The following is a 23,236-nucleotide window of genomic DNA, read 5'->3' on the forward strand; positions in this document are numbered from 1 at the left end:
ATAACCTATCTTACACAACTATATTTTTCTGCAATACAGTGGCATCTCTCCACTTACGTGTTGTACACATACTATATATTTTGTTTTGCAATGTTTTGAACTCTATTATACAGAGTACAAATAAATATACGTATGTACATGTGTGTGCGTGAGCGTGTTTGTAAGTCTTGCAGTCTTATAAACTCTTGAGGAGCCTTTCTGTAATCAATCAATATAAATTAAAAGACGGCTATTAATCACCATCTGATCACTATTCTAGCCCCGGAAACACCCTCCCGTGGTGCCCCCAGCTAAGATCCATAGTAATTACAACCAGAAATAACTGAGTGTTGACTTTGTAATAAAATCTCAAAAGATGTATCTTCAGGCAGCTGGAGCACTTCTCTTGGAGAATTTTCGAGTTTTTCAAATCCTCACTCCGAGGTAACTAAAGTGAATATTTGGTACGCCCGCTACGCATGTCAAAACAACGACAACATAAAACAATAACTTCATTTTCACGATCACTTCAGATTTTCCCTTTTCATAATATTAAGGCTTAATATCTGACACATATTTATACTTTTCTGTCATATTAAGGATTAATTTCTGTCTGTTACTTATACGTTTCTGCAGTATTAAGTGCCAATCTCTATCAGTCATACCTTTCTGTATTACTAGGCTTAATTTCTGTTATATGAACGCTGTAAACCTGAGACTTATTTCTACCTTTCAGTAATATTAAGGCTTAATCCCTGTTATCTATTTATACTTTCATGTAATATTGAGGCCTGATCTCTGTCAGTTATTTATGCCTTTGTTATATGAACGTTGTAAATCTGAGACTTATTTATGCCTTTCAGTAATATTAAGGTTTCAGGTTTGCACTTATTGCGACGAAGTCGAATTAAGACAAAATTAAAATCTGATGTCTTCGTTATTGTGATGTCGTTTTGAAGAAACTATTTGGGTTAAGTAACTTAACGCGTATAAATATGAACGAATGTCGTTAAAATGACCCGACCTGGACAAACTGTTGTAATTTATCGATTGCCGCAGGGCATTATGCGTCTTTAGATAACAGTAGAAATCACAAGGCTTACCCAAAGATCCTTCATTTACGTCACTTTTTAAATCATTATCAGGTCCTTGTCTCTCCTCCCCGAGTGATGCGCTAGTCCCCACATTTTCTCCACTATCACCTTGTTCAGTTTCGCGGTGGTTTACCCTGGGGCTAGCCGGGGAATCGGATGTGCCTTGGTCCAGATGGTGAAAGACAAATTTCGACTTTTGTGTTGAGTGCTGTTCTCCCGGGACTTTCGAGAAACTATTCTGTCCAAATCGGACCACTGACAACGTAGGAGGGCGACTCTCGCGGCTTCGTGGGTCAGCCACAATCAGTCTGTCGACGACCGGCGGATGCTGCTGACTTGCGGGCTGTTCGGAGGTTCTCCCCGTCGGAGAGTTTTTCTAATTTGTTTGCTTCTGAACCGAAACCGGAAAAGTCGCGAACAACGGAATTAGAAACCGTGGAAGCTCCGGGGCCAGTTAGGATGCTGGAAATCGAGAAGGAATTGATGGCAGATACTCGGGTTTGATTCATGACAGCAAGTCGCAGGCCGTGATCCCGAACAGGAAGAAGAAACCAGAAAAGCAACACTAAAGCCTAAAGTTTAAATCAGAAATCTCTCCTTCTGCGAAGAATGTCTTTGTAAGTAAGCCTTGTTAGCAACGTAAACACGCTGGTATAGACAAGATGAGTGAAATGTAATATTTAACGAAACCACTTCACGATCCCCCACTCTAGTTTGAGTCGGCCCTCCGCGGTTCACGTGATGTCCGATTGCTCAGTGTCCAGCCCACCAAGAAGGCGGAGACACGACTTTCTTCTGCCTCAAGCTGCCACAGTGATACCGTGACCGAAATGGTCTCCGAACTAGCAACTCGCGCGCGTCTCTAAAAACACTTGATTGCTCGTTAGAAGAGCACTTCGGTAAGGGGAGGACAGAAGATAGAAGACAATGATAAAAACTGGTAACTTCTTCTTCTAAATCCCTAAACAGTAGCGATGGCCAAAATTTCTTTCGCATCAATACACGTAAAGAAAGATAACAAAACATTGCCTTAGTGAATTGTTAACGTCTTACGACCAGTTCTATAAGAGAATATATATATCTTGTTCTGGACCAGATACATATCTTAATTTTTCAGTCTTATATCCTAAGGTCAAAATAAAATCTTAGAGGTGAATCAATGAGCTTACAACGCTAAAACCCGGGTTTTGATACCTCAGGTAAATTCTTGTGTAACTTTGCGCTTGTCAACAAATAAATAGTTTGAATAAATTAATTTGTAACAAAGGTTTATAATGTTAAAAACATCGTATTCCGTTTGTGTCTGTTTCATTCATGTGATATAATTTGATTTTGCAGATTAACACTCTTGTTTCCAATAAATTGTTGTTTGTTTGTTTTGAATTTCGCGCAAAGTAACACGAGGGCTATATGCGCTAGCCGTCCCAAATTCTGCAATGTAAGACTAGAGAAAAGACAGATAGTCATCACCACCCACGCCAACTGTTGGGTTACTATTTTACCAACGAATAGTGGGATTGACAGTAACATTATAACGCTCCCACGGCTGAAAGGGCGAGCATGTTTGGTGTGACGGAGATTCGTACCCGCGACCCTTGGATTGCGAGTCGAGTACTTTAACCACCTGGCTATGACGGGTCGATGAATTGTTGTTGTTAGATATTTTCAGATTAGAACGCACGTTTAAAGTGAGGACAGTCAAATTGTTGTGGTTAATTTACTTTATGTTAGTAAATCAACATCCAAAAGATTCTTAAGGTGCTCGACTCGCAGATTGCGAGTTGTGAGTTCGAATCCCGCCTCACTGAACATGTGCTCTCGCTCTTTCAGCCGTGGTGATTATAATATCACGGGCACTTCCACTATTCGTTGGTAAAAACGTAGTCCACAAGACGGTTTTGCTGGCTGCCTTCCTTCTAATGTATCAGTTCTCAACTGGGTACGCCTGGTGCAGATAGCCCTCGAGTACCTTTGCGTGAAATTAAACAAACAAACAATTGTGTATGGTTGAAACATTCAGTGTGCTTTCTACATTAAATATAGCTATTTGTTAAGTTCTTAATAACATTAATATCCCTTGGTGGCTCAGCTGTAAATCTCAGGTCTAACAATGCCAAAACTCAGGTTTCGATGCCAGCGGTGGGCATGGCACAAATAGTCCATTGTATCACTTTGTGATCAACAACAAATAAGGAAATGATAGTATTAGTTTTATATATGAATATTTTTGTTTGCAATCAGGGCCTAACATTTAGCGGACCTTCACTGTAAATAGGAGAATTTAAAGTTTTCGCTCCATTACCACAAAAATTAGCTTCTTACTTTGGAATCGTGGGTGTCTGATAGCAGTGACTGTTAAATCCACTATTCAGCCATAATAGAGTATCCCAACAATTGGCGGTGGGTGTTGTTGAATAACTGCCTTCCTTTCGTTCTATCAGTTCCTACATTATGAATGGATATAGACAGGTAGCCCTTTAGTAGTTTTACGCGGAAATTCTGAAAGAAAATACGTAGAAGTATTATAAATATGTAATAAAAAATGTTACGTGATTTTGTTTGTTTGCTGTTAGATATTAGTAAAAATGAAAATACTGTTATAAGCCGATAAGTGTCCTCTATTGGATCAGAGATCAGTTTACGGATTCACGACAATAAAATCCGGGACACGAGTCCATGCGTAGGACGGAGCACAGAGAGCTTATTGTTCAGATTCGTGCACATTTTTGCTTACCAAACGCAGATATTAGTAGTGTTTTTTTTTAATAGGTGTGAATTAATCTTTACTTGTGGGGTCCTAGAATTAAGCGAAGTGACACCTGGTGGCTTAACTTGCTGACAAACGAAAATAATAAAATTTGAAGTTTTATTGTCAATCTAAAAAAAATCACAAACTTGTAACAGACGAATATGATCAAGATACTTAAAAAGTTTTTGTCTCTTCATACTGAAATTTTGTTATGCAATTGTGATATCCCAATATCCTACGTCTATATGTGGATGAAAACGGCATTTTCGATTTTTTTTTTTTTTGGCAGGTCGTAAGTTTGATTTTGAGGAGTGGCCGTTTGTTGTCTTGAAGTGTACGATAGACTGGTTTCACTGTTTTTATAAGCTAGTTAATTATGCACTCGGTTCACTAGATTAGTTTCGAATAACGATAGACTGGAGCTATTGAAAGAAGAATAAGTTCCAGACAAGAAGTCCACTTTTTTACAAACTTAATTTGAATTTTGTGTTCGAGTCTCTAAGTCATATTAAAGAAATATTTTTTATTGCTATTTTGTAAGTTTTGACGTAGAGTCTCCTATTTATCGTTCTTTAAAATCATTAACAAATTTACACAGAAAATAATACAACAATAGGCATTCAGGAATTATTAAATAAATTAATGGGACTTATAGTCCAGAGATTTTACTTCCTATCTGATAAACAGTTCTTATTTAACTAACAGTAAATCAATAGACAACATTTAATTTAACATTTGTTTATTTCTATCACAATGAAATTATCTGATTTTAAAAACATCAGCCGAGTTTGTAAATTATCAACAATTCCCGGTCTTTTGAGTCCAGAGTTCGAATCTTGCAGTCCTTTGCGCGCCAAGTATTTAAACGTTTCAGTAAGTAAAACAAATGTTGTCTACTTGGTTCGTAAGAATCAAGTAATTAAGTGTTATTATTATGTTTAACACATGATTTAATCCTTATATAAACACTATACAATTACAGTCATGTGTTCTGTATATATACAATCAAATTATTTATACATGTCTAGAGTCACATGTTCGATATATATATATGTATTCAACAGTTCCATGGGTATATATATATATATATATAAAGACATTTTTTTTTAATGTTTTGGCTCAGTTAATCAAAGTACCAAATTTTTGAAGGGGTTCACTTTAACAGTTCTACCATTTATAACAAGTTACGAAGGATTTCAGTTTATAACAACCTAGTTACGAGTGTTCTTAAGTGTTCTATTATTATTTAGTTACGACTGATTGTTTAGAAATTAGCACAAAATTTCATAATAAGCTATCAGTTCTCTGTCTACCACTGGAATCGAAACACGGTATCTAGAGGTGCAAATCTGCAGACATTGTGCTACTGAGGAGCAGTTAGTTTAAGAGGTTTCACTTAAAGTGTTCTGTTATTAGTCAGTTATGATGGGTCTCACTTTATATCTTCTGTTATTAGTCAGTTATGATGGGTCTCACTTTATATGTTCTGTTATTAGTCAGTTATGATGAGTCTCACTTTATATGTTCTGTTATTAGTTAGATATGATGGGTCTCACTTTATATGTTCTGTTATTAGTCAGTTATGATGGGTCTCACTTTATATGTTCTGTTATTAGTCAGTTATGATGGGTCTCACTTTATATGTTCTGTTATTAGTTAGTTATGATGGGTCTCACTTTATATGTTCTGTTATTAGTTGACTATGATGGGTCTCACTTAATATGTTCTGTTATTAGTCAGTTATGATGGGTCTCACTTTATATGTTCTGTTATTAGTCAGTTATGATGGGTCTCACTTTATATGTTCTGTTATTAGTCAGTTATGATGGGTCTCACTTTATATGTTCTGTTATTAGTCAGTTATGATGGGTCTCACTTTATATGTTCTGTTATTAGTTAGTTATGATGGGTCTCACTTTATATGTTGTTATTAGTCAGTTATGATGGGTCTCACTTTATATGTTCTGTTATTAGTTAGTTATGATGGGTCTCACTTTATATGTTCTGTCATTAGTCAGTTATGATGGGTCTCACTTTATATGTTCTGTTATTAGTCAGTTATGATGGGTCTCACTTTATATGTTCTGTTATTAGTCAGTTATGATGGGTCTCACTTTATATGTTCTCTTATTAGTCAGTTATGATGGGTCTCACTTTATATGTTCTGTTATTAGTTAGTTATGATGGGTCTCACTTTATATGTTCTGTGATAAGTCAGTCATGATGGGTCTCACTTTATATGTTCTGTTATTAGTCAGTTATGATGGGTCTCACTTTATATGTTCTGTTATTAGTCAGTTATGATGGGTCTCACTTTATATGTTCTGTTATTAGTCAGTTATGATGAGTCTCACTTTATATGTTCTGTTATTAGTTAGTTATGATGGGTCTCACTTTATATGTTCTGTTATTAGTTGGTTATGATGGGTCTCACTTTATATGTTCTGTTATTAGTCAGTTATGATGGGTCTCACTTTATATGTTCTGTTATTAGTCAGTTATGATGGGTCTCACTTTATATGTTCTGTTATTAGTCAGTTATGATGGGTCTCACTTTATATGTTCTGTTATTAGTCAGTTATGATGGGTCTCACTTTATATGTTCTGTTATTAGTTAGTTATGATGGGTCTCACTTTATATGTTCTGTTATTAGTTAGCTATGATGGGTCTCACTTTATATGTTCTGTTATAAGTCGGTTATGATGGGTCTCACTTATATATTCTCTTATTAGACAGTTATGATGAATCTCACTTTATATGTTCTGTTATTAGTTAGTTATGATGGGTCTCACTTTATATGTTCTGTTATTAGTTACTTATGATGGGTCTCACTTTATATGTTCTGTTATTAGTCAGTTATGATGGGTCTAACTTTATATGTTCTGTTATTAGTCAGTTATGATGGGTCTCACTTTATATGTTCTGTTATTAGTCAGTTATGATGGGTCTCACTTTATATGTTCTGTTATTAGTTAGTTATGATGGGTCTCACTTTATATGTTCTGTTATTAGTCAGTTATGATGGGTCTCACTTTATATGTTCTGTTATTAGTCAGTTATGATGGGTCTCACTTTATATGTTCTGTTATTAGATAGTTATGATGGGTCTCACTTTATATGTTCTGTTATTAGTTACTTATGATGGGTCTCACTTTATATGTTCTGTTATAATTCAGTTATGATGGATCTCACTTTATATGTTCTGTTATTAGTCAGTTATGATGCGTCTCACTTTATATGTTCTGTTATTAGTAAGTTATGATGGGTCTCACTTTATATGTTCTGTTATCAGTTAGTTATGATGGGTCTCACTTTATATGTTCTGTTATTAGTCAGTTATGATGGGTCTCACTTTATATGTTTTGTTATTAGTTAGTTATGATGGGTCTCACTTTATATGTTCTGTTATTAGTCAGTTATGATGGGTCTCACTTTATATGTTCTGTTATTAGATAGTTATGATGGGTCTCACTTTATATGTTCTGTTATTAGTTAGATATGATGGGTCTCACTTTATATGTTCTGTTATTAGTCAGTTATGATGGGTCTCACTTTATATGTTCTGTTATTAGTCAGTTATGATGGGTCTCACTTTATATGTTCTGTTATTAGTCAGTTATGATGGGTCTCACTTTATATGTTCTGTTATCAGTCAGTTATGATGGGTCTCACTTTATATGTTCTGTTATTAGTCAGTTATGATGGGTCTCACTTTATATGTTCTGTTATTAGTTAGTTATGATGGGTCTCACTTTATATGTTCTGTTATTAGTTAGTTATGATGGGTCTCACTTTATATGTTCTGTTATTAGTCAGTTATGATGGGTCTCACTTTATATGTTCTGTTATTAGTCAGTTATGATGGGTCTCACTTTATATGTTCTGTTATTAGTCAGTTATGATGGGTCTCACTTTATATGTTCTGTTATTAGTCAGTTATGATGGGTCTCAGTTTATATGTTCTGTTATTAGTTAGTTATGATGGTTCTCACTTTATATGTTCTGTTATTAGTTGGTTATGATGGGTCTCACTTTATATGTTCTGTTATTAGTCAGTTATGATGGGTCTCACTTTATATGTTCTGTTATTAGTCAGTTATGATGGGTCTCACTTTATATGTTCTGTTATTAGTCAGTTATGATGGGTCTCACTTTATATGTTCTGTTATTAGTCAGTTATGATGGGTCTCACTTTATATGTTCTGTTATTAGTTAGTTATGATGGGTCTCACTTTATATGTTCTGTTATTAGTTAGTTATGATGGGTCTCACTTTATATGTTCTGTTATAAGTCGGTTATGATGGGTCTCACTTTATATGTTCTCTTATTAGTCAGTTATGATGAATCTCACTTTATATGTTCTTTTATTAGTTAGTTATGATGGGTCTCACTTTATATGTTCTGTTATTAGTTACTTATGATGGGTCTCACTTTATATGTTCTGTTATTAGTCAGTTATGATGGGTCTAACTTTATATGTTCTGTTATTAGTCAGTTATGATGGGTCTCACTTTATATGTTCTGTTATTAGTCAGTTATGATGGGTCTCACTTTATATGTTCTGTTATTAGTTAGTTATGATGGGTCTCACTTTATATGTTCTGTTATTAGTCAGTTATGATGGGTCTCACTTTATATGTTCTGTTATTAGTCAGTTATGATGGGTCTCACTTTATATGTTCTGTTATTAGATAGTTATGATGGGTCTCACTTTATATGTTCTGTTATTAGTTAGTTATGATGGGTCTCACTTTATATGTTCTGTTATTATTCAGTTATGATGGGTCTCACTTTATATGTTCTGTTATTAGTCAGTTATGATGGGTCTCACTTTATATGTTCTGTTATTAGTCAGTTATGATGGGTCTCACTTTATATGTTCTGTTATTAGTTAGTTATGATGGGTCTCACTTTATATGTTCTGTTATTAGTCAGTTATGATGGGTCTCACTTTATATGTTCTGTTATTAGTTAGTTATGATGGGTCTCACTTTATATGTTCTGTTATTAGTCAGTTATGATGGGTCTCACTTTATATGTTCTGTTATTAGTCAGTTATGATGGGTCTCACTTTATATGTTCTGTTATTAGTTAGTTATGATGGGTCTCACTTTATATGTTCTGTTATTAGTTAGTTATGATGGGTCTCACTTTATATGTTCTGTTATTAGTTAGTTATGATGGGTCTCACTTTATATGTTCTGTTATTAGTCAGTTATGATGTTACTTTTATGTTCTGTTATTAGTAGTTATGATGGGTCTCACTTTATATGTTCTGTTATTAGTTATTAGTCAGTTATGATGGGTCTCACTTTATATGTTCTGTTATTAGTCAGTTATGATGGGTCTCTTTTACTTTATATGTTCTGTTATTAGTCAGTTATGATGGGTCTCACTTTATATGTTCTGTTATTAGTCAGTTATGATGGGTCTCACTTTATATGTTCTGTTATTAGTCAGTTATGATGGGTCTCACTTTATATGTTCTGTTATTAGTCAGTTATGATGGGTCTCACTTTATATGTTCTGTTATTAGTCAGTTATGATGGGTCTCACTTTATATGTTCTGTTATTAGTCAGTTATGATGGGTCTCACTTTATATGTTCTGTTATTAGTCAGTTATGATGGGTCTCACTTTATATGTTCTGTTATTAGTCAGTTATGATGGGTCTCACTTTATATGTTCTGTTATTAGTTAGTTATGATGGGTCTCACTTTATATGTTCTGTTATTAGTCAGTTATGATGGGTCTCACTTTATATGTTCTGTTATTAGTCAGTTATGATGGGTCTCACTTTATATGTTCTTATTAGTCAGTTATGATGGGTCTCACTTTATATGTTCTGTTATTAGTCAGTTATGATGGGTCTCACTTTATATGTTCTGTTATTAGTTAGTTATGATGGGTCTCACTTTATATGTTCTGTTATTAGTCAGTTATGATGGGTCTCACTTTATATGTTCTGTTATTAGTCAGTTATGATGGGTCTCACTTTATATGTTCTGTTATTAGTCAGTTATGATGGGTCTCACTTTATATGTTCTGTTATTAGTTAGTTATGATGGGTCTCACTTTATATGTTCTGTTATTAGTCAGTTATGATGGGTCTCACTCACTTTATATGTTCTGTTATTAGTCAGTTATGATGGGTCTCACTTTATATGTTCTGTTATTAGTCAGTTATGATGGGTCTCACTTTATATGTTCTGTTATTAGTTAGTTATGATGGGTCTCACTTTATATGTTCTGTTATTAGTCAGTTATGATGGGTCTCACTTTATATGTTCTGTTATTAGTCAGTTATGATGGGTCTCACTTTATATGTTCTGTTATTAGTCAGTTATGATGGGTCTCACTTTATATGTTCTGTTATTAGTTAGTTATGATGGGTCTCACTTTATATGTTCTGTTATTAGTCAGTTATGATGGGTCTCACTTTATATGTTCTGTTATTAGTCAGTTATGATGGGTCTCACTTTATATGTTCTGTTATTAGTTAGTTATGATGGGTCTCACTTTATATGTTCTGTTATTAGTTAGTTATGATGGGTCTCACTTTATATGTTCTGTTATTAGTCAGTTATGATGGGTCTCACTTTATATGTTCTGTTATTAGTCAGTTATGATGGGTCTCACTTTATATGTTCTGTTATTAGTTAGTTATGATGGGTCTCACTTTATATGTTCTGTTATTAGTTAGTTATGATGGGTCTCATGGGTCTCACTTTATATGTTCTGTTATTAGTTAGTTATGATGGGTCTCACTTTATATGTTCTGTTATTAGTCAGTTATGATGGGTCTCACTTTATATGTTCTGTTATTAGTCAGTTATGATGGGTCTCACTTTATATGTTCTGTTATTAGTTAGTTATGATGGGTCTCACTTTATATGTTCTGTTATTAGTTATGATGGGTCTCACTTTATATGTTCTGTTATTAGTCTGGGTCTCACTTTATATGTTCTGTTATTAGTCAGTTATGATGGGTCTCACTTTATATGTTCTGTTATTAGTCAGTTATGATGGGTCTCACTTTATATGTTCTGTTATTAGTCAGTTATGATGGGTCTCACTTTATATGTTCTGTTATTAGTCAGTTATGATGGGTCTCACTTTATATGTTCTGTTCTGTTAGTTAGATGGGTTATGATGGGTCTCACTTTATATGTTCTGTTATTAGTCAGTTATGATGGGTCTCACTTTATATGTTCTGTTATTAGTCAGTTATGATGGGTCTCACTTTATATGTTCTGTTATTAGTTAGTTATGATGGGTCTCACTTTATATGTTCTGTTATTAGTTAGTTATGATGGGTCTCACTTTATATGTTCTGTAGTCAGTTATGATGGGTCTCACTTTATATGTTCTGTTATTAGTCAGTTATGATGGGTCTCACTTTATATGTTCTGTTATTAGTCAGTTATGATGGGTCTCACTTTATATGTTCTGTTATTAGTCAGTTATGATGGGTCTCACTTTATATGTTCTGTTATTAGTCAGTTATGATGGGTCTCACTTTATATGTTCTGTTATTAGTCAGTTATGATGGGTCTCACTTTATATGTTCTGTTATTAGTTAGTTATGATGGGTCTCACTTTATATGTTCTGTTATTAGTCAGTTATGATGGGTCTCACTTTATATGTTCTGTTATTAGTCAGTTATGATGGGTCTCACTTTATATGTTCTGTTATTAGTTAGTTATGATGGGTCTCACTTTATATGTTCTGTTATTAGTCAGTTATGATGGGTCTCACTTTATATGTTCTGTTATTAGTCAGTTATGATGGGTCTCACTTTATATGTTCTGTTATTAGTCAGTTATGATGGGTCTCACTTTATATGTTCTGTTATTAGTCAGTTATGATGGGTCTCACTTTATATGTTCTGTTATTAGTCAGTTATGATGGGTCTCACTTTATATGTTCTGTTATTAGTCAGTTATGATGGGTCTCACTTTATATGTTCTGTTATTAGTCAGTTATGATGGGTCTCACTTTATATGTTCTGTTATTAGTTAGTTATGATGGGTCTCACTTTATATGTTCTGTTATTAGTCAGTTATGATGGGTCTCACTTTATATGTTCTGTTATTAGTCAGTTATGATGGGTCTCACTTTATATGTTCTGTTATTAGTAGTTTATGATGGGTCTCACTTTATATGTTCTGTTATTAGTCAGTTATGATGGGTCTCACTTTATATGTTCTGTTATTAGTTCAGTTATGATGGGTCTCACTTTATATGTTCTGTTATTAGTCAGTTATGATGGGTCTCACTTTATATGTTCTGTTATTAGTCAGTTATGATGGGTCTCACTTTATATGTTCTGTTATTAGTCAGTTATGATGGGTCTCACTTTATATGTTCTGTTATTAGTCAGTTATGATGGGTCTCACTTTATATGTTCTGTTATTAGTCAGTTATGATGGGTCTCACTTTATATGTTCTGTTATTAGTCAGTTATGATGGGTCTCACTTTATATGTTCTGTTATTAGTCAGTTATGATGGGTCTCACTTTATATGTTCTGTTATTAGTCAGTTATGATGGGTCTCACTTTATATGTTCTGTTATTAGTCAGTTATGATGGGTCTCACTTTATATGTTCTGTTATTAGTTAGTTATGATGGGTCTCACTTTATATGTTCTGTTATTAGTCAGTTATGATGGGTCTCACTTTATATGTTCTGTTATTAGTCAGTTATGATGGGTCTCACTTTATATGTTCTGTTATTAGTTAGTTATGATGGGTCTCACTTTATATGTTCTGTTATTAGTCAGTTATGATGGGTCTCACTTTATATGTTCTGTTATTAGTTAGTTATGATGGGTCTCACTTTATATGTTCTGTTATTAGTCAGTTATGATGGGTCTCACTTTATATGTTCTGTTATTAGTCAGTTATGATGGGTCTCACTTTATATGTTCTGTTATTAGTCAGTTATGATGGGTCTCACTTTATATGTTCTGTTATTAGTCAGTTATGATGGGTCTCACTTTATATGTTCTGTTATTAGTCAGTTATGATGGGTCTCACTTTATATGTTCTGTTATTAGTCAGTTATGATGGGTCTCACTTTATATGTTCTGTTATTAGTCAGTTATGATGGGTCTCACTTTATATGTTCTGTTATTAGTCAGTTATGATGGGTCTCACTTTATATGTTCTGTTATTAGTCAGTTATGATGGGTCTCACTTTATATGTTCTGTTATTAGTCAGTTATGATGGGTCTCACTTTATATGTTCTGTTATTAGTCAGTTATGATGGGTCTCACTTTATATGTTCTGTTATTAGTCAGTTATGATGGGTCTCACTTTATATGTTCTGTTATTAGTCAGTTATGATGGGTCTCACTTTATATGTTCTGTTATTAGTTAGTTATGATGGGTCTCACTTTATATGTTCTGTTATTAGTCAGTTATGATGGGTCTCACTTTTATATGATGGGTCTCACTTTTTATATGTTCTGTTATTAGTCAGTTATGATGGGTCTCACTTTATATGTTCTGTTATTAGTCAGTTATGATGGGTCTCACTTTATATGTTCTGTTATTAGTCAGTTATGATGGGTCTCACTTTATATGTTCTGTTATTAGTCAGTTATGATGGGTCTCACTTTATATGTTCTGTTATTAGTCAGTTATGATGGGTCTCACTTTATATGTTCTGTTATTAGTCAGTTATGATGGGTCTCACTTTATATGTTCTGTTATTAGTCAGTTATGATGGGTCTCACTTTATATGTTCTGTTATTAGTCAGTTATGATGGGTCTCACTTTATATGTTCTGTTATTAGTTAGTTATGATGGGTCTCACTTTATATGTTCTGTTATTAGTCAGTTATGATGGGTCTCACTTTATATGTTCTGTTATTAGTCAGTTATGATGGGTCTCACTTTATATGTTCTGTTATTAGTCAGTTATGATGGGTCTCACTTTATATGTTCTGTTATTAGTTCAGTTATGATGGGTCTCACTTTATATGTTCTGTTATTAGTCAGTTATGATGGGTCTCACTTTATATGTTCTGTTATTAGTCAGTTATGATGGGTCTCACTTTATATGTTCTGTTATTAGTCAGTTATGATGGGTCTCACTTTATATGTTCTGTTATTAGTCAGTTATGATGGGTCTCACTTTATATGTTCTGTTATTAGTTAGTTATGATGGGTCTCACTTTATATGTTCTGTTATTAGTCAGTTATGATGGGTCTCACTTTATATGTTCTGTTATTAGTCAGTTATGATGGGTCTCACTTTATATGTTCTGTTATTAGTTAGTTATGATGGGTCTCACTTTATATGTTCTGTTATTAGTTAGTTATGATGGGTCTCACTTTATATGTTCTGTTATTAGTCAGTTATGATGGGTCTCACTTTATATGTTCTGTTATTAGTCAGTTATGATGGGTCTCACTTTATATGTTCTGTTATTAGTTAGTTATGATGGGTCTCACTTTATATGTTCTGTTATTAGTTAGTTATGATGGGTCTCACTTTATATGTTCTGTTATTAGTCAGTTATGATGGGTCTCACTTTATATGTTCTGTTATTAGTCAGTTATGATGGGTCTCACTTTATATGTTCTGTTATTAGTCAGTTATGATGGGTCTCACTTTATATGTTCTGTTATTAGTCAGTTATGATGGGTCTCACTTTATATGTTCTGTTATTAGTCAGTTATGATGGGTCTCACTTTATATGTTCTGTTATTAGTCAGTTATGATGGGTCTCACTTTATATGTTCTTTATTAGTGTTCTGGGTCTCACTTTATTAGTCTGTTATTAGTCAGTTATGATGGGTCTCACTTTATATGTTCTGTTATTAGTCAGTTATGATGGGTCTCACTTTATATGTTCTGTTATTAGTCAGTTATGATGGGTCTCACTTTATATGTTCTGTTATTAGTCAGTTATGATGGGTCTCACTTTATATGTTCTGTTATTAGTCAGTTATGATGGGTCTCACTTTATATGTTCTGTTATTAGTTAGTTATGATGGGTCTCACTTTATATGTTCTGTTATTAGTTAGTTATGATGGGTCTCACTTTATATGTTCTGTTATTAGTCAGTTATGATGGGTCTCACTTTATATGTTCTGTTATTAGTTAGTTATGATGGGTCTCACTTTATATGTTCTGTTATTAGTCAGTTATGATGGGTCTCACTTTATATGTTCTGTTATTAGTCAGTTATGATGGGTCTCACTTTATATGTTCTGTTATTAGTCAGTTATGATGGGTCTCACTTTATATGTTCTGTTATTAGTCAGTTATGATGGGTCTCACTTTATATGTTCTGTTATTAGTCAGTTATGATGGGTCTCACTTTATATGTTCTGTTATTAGTTAGTTATGATGGGTCTCACTTTATATGTTCTGTTATTAGTTAGTTATGATGGGTCTCACTTTATATGTTCTGTTATTAGTCAGTTATGATGGGTCTCACTTTATATGTTCTGTTATTAGTCAGTTATGATGGGTCTCACTTTATATGTTCTGTTATTAGTCAGTTATGATGGGTCTCACTTTATGCGTTCTGTTTGTTTGTTTGTTTTGGAATTTCGCACAAAGCTACTCAAGGGCTATCTGTGCTAGCCGTTTCTAATTTAGCAGTGTAAGGCTAAAGGGAAGGCAGCTAGTCATCACCACCCACCGCCAACTCTTGGGCTACTCTTTTACCAAAGAATAGTGGGATTGACCGTCACATTATAACGCCCACACGGCTGGGAGAACGAGCATGTTTGGCGCGATGCGGATGCGAACCCGCGACTCTCAGATTACGAGTCGCACGTCTTAACGCGCTTGGGCATGCCGGGCCATGTGTTCTGTTATTAGTTGGTTATGATGGGTCTCACTTTATGTGCTCTGTTATTAGTTGGTTGTGATGGGTCTCACTTTATATGTTCTGTTATTAGTTAGTTATGATGGGTCTCACTTTATATGTTCTGTTATTAGTCAGTTATGATGGGTGTCACTTTATATGTTCTGTTATTAGTCAGTTATGATGGGTCTCACTTTATATGTTCTGTTATTAGTCAGTTATGATGGGTCTCACTTTATATGTTCTGTTATTAGTTAGTTATGATGGGTCTCACTTTATATGTTCTGTTATTAGTCAGTTATGATGGGTCTCACTTTATATGTTCTGTTATTAGTCAGTTATGATGGGTCTCACTTTATATGTTCTGTTATTAGTCAGTTATGATGGGTCTCACTTTATATGTTCTGTTATTAGTTAGTTATGATGGGTCTCACTTTATATGTTCTGTTATTAGTTAGTTATGATGGGTCTCACTTTATATGTTCTGTTATTAGTCAGTTAGTGATGGGTCTCACTTTATATGTTCTGTTATTAGTTAGTTATGGTGGGTCTCACTTTATATGTTCTGTTATTAGTTAGTTATGATGGGTTTCACTTTATATGTTCTGTTATTAGTCAGTTATGATGGGTCTCACTTTATATGTTCTTTTATTAGTCAGTTATGATGGGTCTCACTTTATATGTTCTGTTATTAGTCAGTTATGTTGGGTCTCACTTTATATGTTCTGTCATTAGTCAGTTATGATGGGTCTCACTTTATATGTTCTGTTATTAGTCAGTTATGTTGGGTCTCACTTTATATGTTCTGTCATTAGTCAGTTATGATGAGTCTCACTTTATATGTTCTGTTATTAGTCAGTTATGATGGGTCTCACTTTATATGTTCTCTTATTTGTCAGTTATGATGGGTCTCACTTTATATGTTCTGTTATTAGTTATAATGGGTCTCACTTTATATGTTCTGTTATTAGTTACTTATGATGGGTCTCACTTTATATGTTCTGTTATTAGTTAGTTATGATGGGTCTCACTTTATATGTTCTGTTATTAGTCAGTTATGATGGGTCTCACTTTATATGTTCTGTTATTAGTCAGTTATGATGGGTCTCACTTTATATGTTCTGTTATTAGTCAGTTATGATGGGTCTCACTTTATATGTTCTGTTATTAGTTAGTTATGATGGGTCTCACTTTATATGTTCTGTTATTAGTTAGTTATGATGGGTCTCACTTTATATGTTCTGTTATTAGTCTGTTATGATGTGTCTCACTTTATGCGTTCTGTTTGTTTGTTTGTTTTGGAATTTCGCACAAAGCTACTCGAGGGCTATCTGTGCTAGCCGTCCCTAATTTAGCAGTGTAAGACTAGAGGGAAGGCAGCTAGTCATCACCACCCACCGCCAACTCTTGGGCTACTCTTTTACCAAAGAATAGTGGGATTGACCGTCACATTATAACGCCCCCACGGCTGGGAGGACGAGCATGTTTGGCGCGATGCGGATGCGAACCCGCGACTCTCAGATTACGATTCGCACGTCTTAACGCGCTTGGGCATGCCGGGCCATGTGTTCTGTTATTAGTTGGTTATGATGGGTCTCACTTGATGTGTTCTGTTATTAGTTGGTTGTGATGGGTCTCACTTTATGTGTTCTGTTATTAGTTGGTTGTGATGGGTCTCACTTTATGTGTTCTGTTATTAGTTATAAGGGTTTCAATTAACAATGTTCTGTCATTAGTCAGTTATGAGGAGTTTCACTTAGAGTTCTATTATTAGTCAGTTATGAGGGGTTTCATTTAAAAAAATGTTGTTATTAGTCAGTTATGACGGGTTTCTCTTCAAAATGTTTTGTTATTAGTTAATTATTACACGTATTATAAGAGTCACGTGGTTATATTATTGACTTCTGTGACAATTCAAGAAGCTTTATAAGAAAATTCACGTGATGTCTTGAACTAATTCTTTCAAATTTTTTCTTGCAAAACAATTGTGTTTCAAGTACTCTTAGCAACTCCTGTTGTTTTAAGTACTCTTGGGAACTCCTTTTTTTTTTTTAATATCTTCAATAACAATCGAATCCAATCTGTGCTGAGACAAGCTTTTACCAACCTAGCCTGTTTTCCAACAATATTTATTTATCATCAGTATGGAAGTTTATGTTTCACATGAGCGAATTGTACTTTATATATGTATATGCTGTTCAGTTATTGCCAGGCTTTAAACTGCTTAGCTAAGCAGTTTAAATGTACTAAGGTCCAGTTCAAATCTAAATATTTTAAGATTGAATCGTACTAATAGCTCTGAGTGTTATTGTTATTATTTCAGTTCTAGTCTGTATGATGAGCTCTATCGTACTATTTTGAGTCTCGTACGATTAACCATTCCTTAAAGCATATGTTTAGTTGTATCTTAACCTTTATCATATCAACTGCTCTTCAACTGTAAAACCTGTGCACCTGCTCCAGACAACAGTAACATAATCAAGAAGAATTTCCCTCTGGAGAACAACACAAGTCACAAACTGCTTTCGCAATATATTAGCTCAAATATCACATATTTCAATCAACTGGAGAAAGAAAACGATATTAACGCTATTTCATATGCACTTATTCGCAATCTCATTTTTGAAACTGTTATTGGAAGACCGTCGTCTTCCTAAACTGGATGGATTATGGATCGCAGCAGGGTGGAGGGGTTTGCTCTGAACACGATAGCTTTGTGATAGAGTCGTTTGCAATAAAAATGTACTGCAGAACTAGTGTTAAGATAAACATACGTCAGTTAAAGCATGGTAAGACGTGGTGAAATGGGCTGTAATGGCATGGCGAGACTCCAAATTAATTTTAATATAACCTATCTAGCCTCGGTATACCAGATAAACGGAACAATAACTATAGAGTCTCCAGTGTAACAAACAGAATGGGTTTCACAAGATAAGCGACCTGACTGTCATGATAACATTTTCCAGGTCCTCATCTTGGTTAGCCACAGTTAACCCTGAAAAGGATTGTTTACGATATTTTGGTTTAATAATTACCGATTACCAAACTGCATTTATTTATCTTTAAAATGTTTAATATACGGTTTATTTCTTTTGTAGATCCACACTGTTTATGGATTTAAATGTACGATTTGTGAAAAAGAAAGAAAAAATATATTTCTTTTATCGTTATTGAGTTGGACTTTATACATGTATAATCATATTGTTTTCATTTATCTAATTGTTAACTTAATTTAAAATGTTTTTCTGTTTAATCTTTCACTCGTTATTATTCTTCATTTCTATTATTTGCCTTAGCTGTGATTAGTGTAAATGGTCATCTGGAGAAGGCCTCTCTATTCTTGGTTATTGTTCTTTATATCTCTTATCTGTTTTAGAAATGATTCGTGTAAATGGTCATCCGGGGAAGGTCACTCTATTCCTGGTTATTGTTCTCTGTTTCTGTCTTAGCTATGATTCATGTAAATCATGGGCTGGAGCGTGTCATTCTTATTTGGAATTAATTAAAGTTGGGGGAAGACTATTCGATTGTTGTAGTTTTATCCATCCACAATTTCCACACCAAGAACATGCTAGTTTTCAATATCAGTCGCTGCATTCTGACATTAGACCTCAGAGACACGTGTTTTAAAACCCTTATTTCAGTAACGTGGTTCTTTAATCTGATTTTCTGTGTTCCACATTTCACACCACGACTCTGGGTCTTCATCCTTTAGTCCCACATCAGTTTTCTTTCTTGTGTCTTGTATCGTCCACAAAATCCAGTCAGAGTTGGTATGTGTATTTTGGCTATCTATTTTTGTGTACAATCAAAATGATACATTTCTACACTCTATTACTGACTTTTAATGTACAGCTTTATACTTTTATATATACTCTGTGTAATTAATTAAGCACAAAGCAAGATAATGAACAATCTGTCTTGCTCCCACCATGGGTATCGAAGCCCGGTTTCAGTGTTGCAACCCTTCAACCTCTGAAATGGAGAAGCTATTATTGTTTAATAGATCTTGTTCTGAGGACTTGATTTAGATCTGTGTTTCAATCACTCACATCACTTAATTGTAATCCTTTCAAAGTAAATTTTTGAATTACTGGCTTCCATTAACTATAAATGTGTCATTTTTTACTATCCAGGAATTCCTAACAGCTTAGCATACCTGAAGTCCAACATGACCAACATGTCTCACTTGATTTATTAAAAGGAAGTAATATATTGGCACTTTCCTTGTTGTCGTCATGCTTCCTATTATCACTTTAATCAGGCGGAGGGCTACATGTTCACATGTTCTATTATGTAGCATTACACTTAGCAACAAGAGAGGAACTGAAGTTTGCATTACGTCCTGTTTCAATCACACTCTCCAGTACGAAAGGTTAAGTTTCAGTTTTTACTCGTGTTATTATGTCGTAAAACCAAATTGATTACCGTAAATGTTCCGGAATTCTGAAACAATTGTTGTTGTTTCTTATTCACTGAATAACACACACAAACACGTGTATATATAGGACAAGCTCAATCTGTGCTTAGGATCAGATCACGCGTCACCTAATATTCGGGGTACAAGACTTTGGATCGAAATGGTCAAGATTCGAGTGCCCAATGTGCCACAAAACACACTGAATTTTTATCTGTGAGCGCGTTATAAAGTGACAGTCAATTTCACTTTTGACTAAGAGTATTTGTCTGGACTGCAGATGCTGATCTCTGGTAAGCAGCTCAAAGTGAGGAAAGACTAAATTTGAAGTTTAAGGAACTTCATCCTATAACATGATGTTTTGGTTGGAAAGAGAAAACATCTTTTAGGATCTCTGAAAGGAGTAGAACTGAAACAAAAACCTAATACACGTATTCTACGCATTGTACAGTGAGAAAGAATGAGCAGTGTGTGGAGTGAAATATCTGTAAACAAGGAGATATAGACGTAGAAACGTATAACTGTTAAACAATAGTTTCTTACGATTGTGACAGAAAAGTCGAAACATTATTGTAGTTGTGCTAGTCCTAAACTAACTCCTATGTGCGGACTTCCAGTAGTTTTCATTGTAAAAATAGTCATATCTTAGCAACTCGACAATGATTTTTGATTTGATAAAGAAGATAATATATAATTAGAAGTTTACATACAAAGAAAACAATTACTGAATAGCTTTTGTTTTTGTCGACAGATCAGTTACAGTAGTTCCAAAAAAGTCTTTTCTACACACATTTAATTTGATGTTGTTTCGTTTTTGTTTTTATTTGTGATTTCAGGAGTTTTGAAAAAGTCTTTTTTACACACATTTAATTTGATTTGTTTTGGGTTTTTTTTTTTCTGATGCGATTGGAGAAGCCTTACTAACATACAGAAACATTGAAATTAACGTGCAAGTGACTGCACAGAAAAGTGCACTGGCTCATGTCCATTTATTTCAACCGAATACAGTTACTGAGTTGTGTATTGTATCCAAAGCGTCATTTCGGATCAAGAAAATATCTTTTCAGTTTCTACTGTTTCATAAACAAACGCAATCATTGGTCATACGATCAACACTCGGGTGTGAGGTTATATTGTTTAAATAGGGTTTTTCAATCACAGCTCTGTTTTCCCGGGACAACCTACAGAAGGTGAGTGTAGAAAGAATGACACCAGTGTACCATTAACGTCACTTCCTCAGCTTTAGGAGACAGCATCTACTAAGAACTTTGTGTACAACACGTGTGATTCTGGTTGTGAGAAGTGTGAAGCAAGAAATAAAGTATATTTATGTTACTATAAACACGCTGACAATTTAGCCAGTGGTTCGATTGACCTTACACGTATCGGAGCCACCTGACGTTTTAGGGATTATGTAAATAACACAGCCACTTACGCTCTCACAGCTCAAAGTAAACATGGAGAGCCTTCTTTCAAGCCAACAGCTGACCTTCTTCCCATAAAACAGAGAGGGCTAGCTGCGTGGGGGCACTTGCCGCTATTAACTCTCCGTGTCATCACGATAACGGCAGCGGCAGGCTCCACCCGGGTGGTCCGGGTTCCAGATGGCCGGCGAAGGGGTCGCTCTACAGCGTCAAGAGGTGTCCCAACTAGCCAAGCGAAAGTAAACATGAGAGGCGGAGCTAATGTTACCATGACATCAACTCGAGCTTTATGATTGGTTTTCATACGATCGGCTCTTCTCACCCTATAGTATTTAATCCACGAGTTGATAGACGTGAAAAAAAAAAAAATCAGCAAACGAATAACTTGGATTATAAACGAATTTTTAAAGATATGCGTAGTTTTCAACTGTAATAAATAAAAATACAAATTATTGGTTTTCACACGATACGTAAGATGGCGTGATAGGATAAAACAATTGAATTTTATGGCATTCGCTGTTTGGAATAAACCAAAGCTACACAATAGGCTTTCTGTGCTCTGCCTAATACGGGTTTCGAAACCCGGTTTCTAGCGGCGTGAATTCGCAGTCGTGCCGCTGTGACACTAGGGGCACTTTATGGTGTGCTATAAAGAATATTTTAATATGGACATCTTTTACTATTACTGTTTGATAATCAAAGCACATGTCAGGAAGGCTTTGGCTCTTAAAATCAATGTTGCTGTAGATACCGTATTTGAAATGTAACGTTGTCATCAGGATATAATTTAAATAGTATGTTTGTTCCAGTGTAAGACTAGAGAGAAAACAACTATTCACCACCACCCACCGCCAACTCTTGAGCTACTCATTTACCAACGAATAGTGGGATTGAACATAACATTATCACATCCCCACGGCTGAAAGTGCCAGCATGTTTGGTGTGACGGGGATTCAAACCCGCGACCTTTGGATTACGAATCGAGCACCGGGCCCCACTGGACAGAAGCTGAGTAAATTCACGATTAATGGAAAGTTGTCTCAGGAGATGAAAAGGTGCTTCCATTATACGCAATTGTAAAAAATAATAAAAAAACGCGCATAAAAACTGCAAATATGCATATACCCTCGCATAGATTTAACGAGCCTCCACACTGGAACATACCATATACCCTCGCATAGATCTAACGAGCCTCCACATTGGAACATACCATAACGGAACTATAGTTACGAACCATTGGAATCGAAGTCCGATATGCTAACCGCTAGACAACGAGTGACCTTGTTCTTTAAAATAAAACAAGAATTATTACAAATTAGGACTTGTTATCGCGTTAGGATAATGTTTGAATTTTCTCTAAATTAATAAATATTTGTGTAATGTTTTGTACTGTATGTTACTTACCACAGAGAGATTATGTTTATATATTTTATTAGAAAACTATAACCTGGTTGAGTATGTGTTATGTTTAGTGTATTGAACCTTGAATCACCACAGAGCACTGAGGTGAATAGAAACCATAAAATATGGTCTGTATCTACATAAAACTGAATTTTATTCTTTCGATAACTGACGACGATTACACTGTGCAACACTTAAAAAAGTACAAGAGATCTGTGGCCATTTTTATATGCAAAATTACATGGGAAATCCATTTCTGGCCTTCTTCTTGTTGAATTAGGCATGGTTTTTGCAGAATTGTCACTGTATACCCTTTTTGTCATTATTATTAAATAAAATT

At 34.5% G+C, this 23,236-nt stretch overlaps 1 protein-coding gene across 1 annotated transcript in view; it reads right to left on the minus strand.

Moving 5' to 3' along the window:
• Positions 1–21,799, minus strand: part of LOC143257886 (uncharacterized) — a 42,543-nt gene extending 20,744 nt beyond the window's left edge. The window contains exons 1-2 of the mRNA XM_076516910.1: positions 21,561–21,799; positions 1,083–1,429 (exon numbers count right to left, since the gene is read on the minus strand). Of these exons, the coding sequence (XP_076373025.1) occupies positions 1,083–1,429; positions 21,561–21,799 (586 nt within the window). The remainder of the gene's footprint in view (positions 1–1,082; positions 1,430–21,560) is intronic.
• Positions 21,800–23,236: the final 1,437 nt, after the last annotated feature.

This window comes from Tachypleus tridentatus, chromosome 7 (genome assembly GCF_004210375.1).
Source record: "Tachypleus tridentatus isolate NWPU-2018 chromosome 7, ASM421037v1, whole genome shotgun sequence".
NCBI classification, from domain to species: domain Eukaryota; kingdom Metazoa; phylum Arthropoda; class Merostomata; order Xiphosura; family Limulidae; genus Tachypleus; species Tachypleus tridentatus.